General features: G+C 65.9%; 2 protein-coding genes across 2 annotated transcripts; one reads left to right on the forward strand and one right to left on the reverse strand.

The window, feature by feature from the left end:
* Nucleotides 1-959: 959 nt before the first annotated feature.
* On the forward strand, nucleotides 960-2,609 carry H696_01506 (hypothetical protein; the record flags this gene model as incomplete). The annotated part of the gene is made up of 5 exons (XM_009495402.1): nucleotides 960-1,145; nucleotides 1,301-1,474; nucleotides 1,660-1,938; nucleotides 2,174-2,350; nucleotides 2,523-2,609. The coding sequence occupies 5 exons, from the start codon at nucleotides 960-962 to the stop codon at nucleotides 2,607-2,609; spliced, it is 903 nt and encodes a 300-aa protein (XP_009493677.1).
* A 328-nt stretch (nucleotides 2,610-2,937) lies between these two features.
* On the reverse strand, nucleotides 2,938-4,573 carry H696_01507 (hypothetical protein). Its single transcript, XM_009495403.1, has 4 exons — nucleotides 4,389-4,573; nucleotides 3,833-4,072; nucleotides 3,378-3,574; nucleotides 2,938-3,204 (listed from the first exon to the last, which is right to left on the reverse strand). The coding sequence occupies exons 1-4, from the start codon at nucleotides 4,450-4,452 to the stop codon at nucleotides 3,157-3,159; spliced, it is 549 nt and encodes a 182-aa protein (XP_009493678.1). The 5' UTR covers nucleotides 4,453-4,573; the 3' UTR covers nucleotides 2,938-3,156.
* Between the last annotated feature and the right edge of the window lie 439 nt (nucleotides 4,574-5,012).

Raw genomic sequence — 5,012 nt, forward strand, 5'->3', positions numbered from 1 at the left:
AAGGGAGAATGTGAGGGGCCCCCTGTTGGCCCTCCGCCTGATGTGCTGCCTTTCATGGCCTTTCTCTCTCCCTCTCCCTCTCTCTCTCTCTCTCTTTCCCCCCCCCCCCCCCCGCTCCTGGCGACCAGTCGCCCCGATTCCCACCGCAGGAGCCGGGGCGGACGCAGAACACATGCTTCTGCCATGTGACCACAGCCGTTGGCAGCCATCCAGCTTTGCAGGCACCGCATTCCAACCGGCCTGTGTTGCCGTCCCCCCCCCCCCCCCCGGCCAGCCGGCTTCCACCGCCTTTGGGGAGGGAACGGAGTGTTTCTTCCCTTGGCAGTGGGTGGCCGGGGAGAACAAGACGGAGAAACTGCGGGGGGCGGGGGAGGGGCCGCCCCGGATCAGCGGCAGTTCCGGCAACCTCGCAGGGCCAGGCCAAGACCAGGGACCGCGCCAACACGCCCCCCCCCCCCCCCCCCCCCCCCCCCCCCCCCCCCCCCCCCCCCCCCCCCCCCCCCCCCCCCCCCCCCCCCCCCCCCGGGAGGAGCACGGCCACAGAAAGAGCCTGGCAGGAGGGGCCCCGCAACGCAGGGGCAAGGAGCAAGTCTCTTGCCCCGTGCAGGAGGAGGGCAGCAGATCTTCTTCCTTGGCAGAGGACCGTGCCGGGGGCCCGAGCGACCAGGCCCCCCCCTCCCTGGTCCTTCCCCCTTGTGCCTCCGTGCGATGGGCGATCGACCGAACTACATTTTGAGCCTCCACGGCGACCGGGCCCGCCGCGGCCCGGTGGGCAGGTATCTGCAGCTCCCCTCCCCCCTCTCCTTTTTCTTTCCCACCCCCCGCTCCCCGCCCCCGCTCCCCGCCCCCGCTCCCTTTCCCCCTCCTAGTCACGTCGCACCCAATCGGCATCCCGCCTTTCGGTCCTCCCCTCCCCGCCCCCCCGCCCCCTTGCGCGCGCGCGCTCTGCCCCCGTCGCCATGGCGTCCGAGCTTGAGAAGCTCATTTCCCGGCTGGACCGGCTCAATGAGGAGCTGGAGCCGGAGTCGGTTAAGCAGAACCGCCTGGCCAAGGAGGCGACCACCATGGCCAAGAACAGCAGTGCCAATGATGACTTCAGCAAGCAGAAGAGCAAGGTCTCCTCGCTGATCCGCGACACGCGTCATGTGCGACGATCCTCACCTTCCCTGCCAATATTCCTGTCTCCGCGATTTTCATGGTGATCTAACGTCGCTTGGTGTTTCGGCGGGCGGGGGTCTCGGCAATCGGGCGGTGTGGGGTGTGTGTGTGGGGGGGGGGGGGCGCGCACGCACCACAACAGCAACTGAAAAAGCGCTCGGACCTCATGGAGAAGGTCTCCAGCAAGGGCCCCTCCTCGCGGGGGCGCGACAATGCAACCATCTCCCAGATGGGCGCCGCCATCCGGAAGTCCATTCGTGAGGTGTACAACGCCATCACGGATTTGGAGCAGCTCCTGCCGCCGCAGGTGGCCGAGGTGCGAGCCGTCATGGCCCGAGGCGCGCCATTTGCCCGGGTGTCAATTGCCATGTTTTCTTTCTTCTTCCCTCCCTCTTGTACACGTGCTTCCCCTTCGCAGTCGCCCCTGACAGCCTGTTTTTTTTCCTATGCCCGGCCGGGTCCGTGCCTCCGTCCGGCTCTTGCCCCCTGCACCTGGCAAAGACCCACCGCGATTACGCCTTCTTTGCCACGCGCTTGCGGATAGTCGAGCTGGCGCGTGCCCACGCCAAGGAGCTGGAGGCGCTCGAGCGAGGAAACACGACCAGCACCTCGGCGCAGAATGAGCTGACCTCTGGGGCATCGCCGCTTGGATCCTTCGGTGTATCGGCCTTCGGGCAGCCGGAGCGCTCAGGCCCCGCCGACCCGACGGTGTCCAAGTTGGAAGACCTGGATGACATTTCGGATGACATTGCCCGCGTGCGCGAGCGCGAGAAAGACATTGTGCGTGCCCGACTGGGCGTCTGTCAAGGGGGGGGGGGGCGGCGGGGGCGGGGGGCCGGCAGAGGAGGCATGTGGAGGAGCCCCTTTTTGTGGCTGCGATCTCGCTGAAAGCCAGGATGACTGACGTTGTGCTGTGTGCCTGATGTGCTGCCTTTCATGGCCTTTCTCTCTCTCTCTCTCTCTCTCTCTCTCCCTATTTCCCCCCTCACACCCACACCCACGCACACATACGTAGGAGCGCGATATCGAGCTCATCGCCGAGGGTGTGCAGGCACTTCGGTCGGCGGCGGAGGACATCGGCGACATTGTCACCCAGCAGAACCGCATGATCGAGCAGGTTGATGCCAAGGCCGAGCAGGCCAACCTCCGTCTGCAGACGCTCAATGGCCGGATGAATGACACGGTCAAGGGGGTGCGTCTGCCATCGGGCATGGCATGGCATTGGGCGGCGGCCGACAGGGCGCCGACACGCCGGGCTGCCTCCTGTGCTCCTCTTCACTTGGCCCCCTCTGTGACGCCCTTCTGGCTACTTACCTCCCATCTTTCCCCTTTTGCGTGGTGGCCCTGGTGCGCACATCGGCCAGATGATGAAGGGCGACAAGTTCATTGTCACCTTCATCCTGGTGGCGGTTCTGCTGGCTCTGATTGCCTTCATGTCCAGCTACTTCTGAGCTCCCGCCAGCGGTCCCCTGCTGTGGGTGGTGTCGTTTGTCCCCCTCACACTTTGGGCATACTCCCTCTCCTACTATCCCCCTCGCTCCTCTCTCCCTCTCTCTCTCCCTCTCTCTCCCTCTCTGTCCTGTTGTGGGAGCATGGCTCTTCTCGTCCCTCTGGTTTGCACACCCTGTCCTTGATCCTGTAAAAATGTACAATTCCCCTTTCCCCCGACACGAGATATCCCCACCATCGCCATCCTCTTCCCTTCTGGGCGGAGACTGGCCAGCGCGCGGGAGGGGGGCACCACACATTGCCCCCTACTCTCTCTCTCTCTCTCTCTCTCTCTCTCTCTCTTTTTGGAATGGTATATTTGTGGGAACACCCGAGAAGGTGGGGGGGGGGGGTTGCGGATGTGCACGGCGGGCCAATTATTGAGTGATCATTTCAGATGGAGGAAAGGGCAGGCGTCCATGAGGCAGACACTGGCCCCCCTCCGGACGGGGCGCGGCAGCGGCGGCAACAGCAGCGGCAGTAGACAAGGACAAGGGGATAGGCAGGCGATCAGAAGATGATGGTGAACTTCTCATGGACATCGATGCCCTGGGAGCTCTGTGAGGCGCGGGGAAACAGAGAGTCAGGGTGACGAAGCGAGCATTTTGACGAGATGGAGAGGAGGGGGGCATTGAAGAGAGAGGGAGGGAGGGAGGGAGAGAGAGAGATGCGGTCGTATCGGAAAGCCGCGCGAGATTGAGGAAAGGGACAGAGAGAAGGGGGGCACACACCTGAACAAACTCCTGAAAGGAAACTCGCCCATCACCATCGAGGTCGGCGTCCTTGACAGTCTGCTCGGCCAGAGCGGTCAACTGGGCCAGGCTCAGGGAATCTGGCCCGCCAGTGCCGGCCAACATCTGCAAGACAGTGAGCATCTCATCGGCCGTGATGAAGCCATCGTCATTGACATCGTAGATCTTGAAGGCAACTGAAACGCCGGGAGTTGAGAGGAGGGAGGGGGCGGAACGGGGTCAGGGGGAGGGGGGGGGGGGGGGGGCAGAAGAGGCACAGCAGGAGGCACAGGATATTAGTGTGAGAGGGGGACGGTGGGGGGGGGGGACGGACGGGCGGGCGAGCGGGCTGGCTGGCGACATATACACATGGGGAGCGGAGGGGAGCCGAAGGACAGGAGGGGAGGAGGGAGGTGTGGTGTTTTGCCAGGAAGCACCGAGCGCGCGACACGCACACATGAGCTTGCGTTCGCGCGACGCATGTGGACTGAATGCGCCCAGGACCTCGCAGAACTGGCGGAAGTGGATGGTCTCGGTGTCATGCGGATCGAGGACCGCGCAAATGCGCTCGGCCAGCGGGTTCATCGCCAGCTCGGGGATGGCGTTCAGGATGTCATCGGTGTTCAAGAGGCCGAGGTCGTCGCGGTCCAGGCGACGGAAGCGCTTGTACAGGCGGATGATCTGCTGCGGAGTGACTGACCTCCCGGGGGGGGGGGGGGGGGGGGAGAGCGCGCGGCGGCCGGCGGGCGGGGGCGTGCGGCGGGGTCGGTCGCGGCATGGGGGCGGGATCGCCCCCCATGTGCGGGGTGCTTTGGCCTCCCCGGTGGGGTCCAAGGGGGTCCGGGGTTGCGACTTCCGCCCGGGGTGGGTCTCGCCGGGGGGGATGGCCCAACAGCCCGAGACATGGGGCGGGGGGGGGGGGGGGGGGGGGGGGGGCGGCCGGGGACACAGGAGCAGGGGTCAGCACAGGCACAGGTGATCGGCGGGCACATAGGGCAGGGAGGCGCGTACACGATGAGATCTCGCTCAACTCCTCGATGTCATCGCGCGAGAGTGTCGAGGCTCGGGCGCCCATGTTAGGCGGGGAGTGGGGGCGATGAGCGGGGAGCGGAGAGGTTTGGCGGTGTGTGGGGGGGGGGGAGAGGGAAAGAGAGAGAGAGAGGTTGACCTCGCAGGGGGCGGAGGTGGGAGACGAGGGGGAGGATGAGGGGAGACGGGGAGACCGCCGTTCGGGGGTCTCTCAAGACGCGGCGCGGATGTGTTGAAGCCGCGTCCCCCCCCCCCCCCCCCCCCCCCAAGACCAGGGAATCGGAGGGAAAACCGTCTCGTTTGTTGGCCCCGCGCGCGGAGACCCCCCACACGCACACAGCAGCCCCGGCAATGAGAAAGCCGATGTAGCCCGAGACCGGCTCTGTCCCCGGACCGATCGTGAACGTTCTGGCCATTCTTGCAGCCAGGACTCCGTCTCCCCGCCCCCCCCCCCTGGCGGCATGCCCACTGTCCACCGCCCCGGCTGGCGAGAATCTACCGGCCAAGGGGCATGCGCTCGCAGCCGAAGAGGCCAGCGCCTTGATCTCGACCCGGGGCTCTCAGCACGGGCAAGGGAGAATGTGAGGGGCCCCCTGTTGGCCCTCC

Source organism: Fonticula alba, assembly GCF_000388065.1.
Source record: "Fonticula alba strain ATCC 38817 unplaced genomic scaffold supercont2.2, whole genome shotgun sequence".
Lineage (NCBI taxonomy): Eukaryota > Rotosphaerida > Fonticulaceae > Fonticula > Fonticula alba.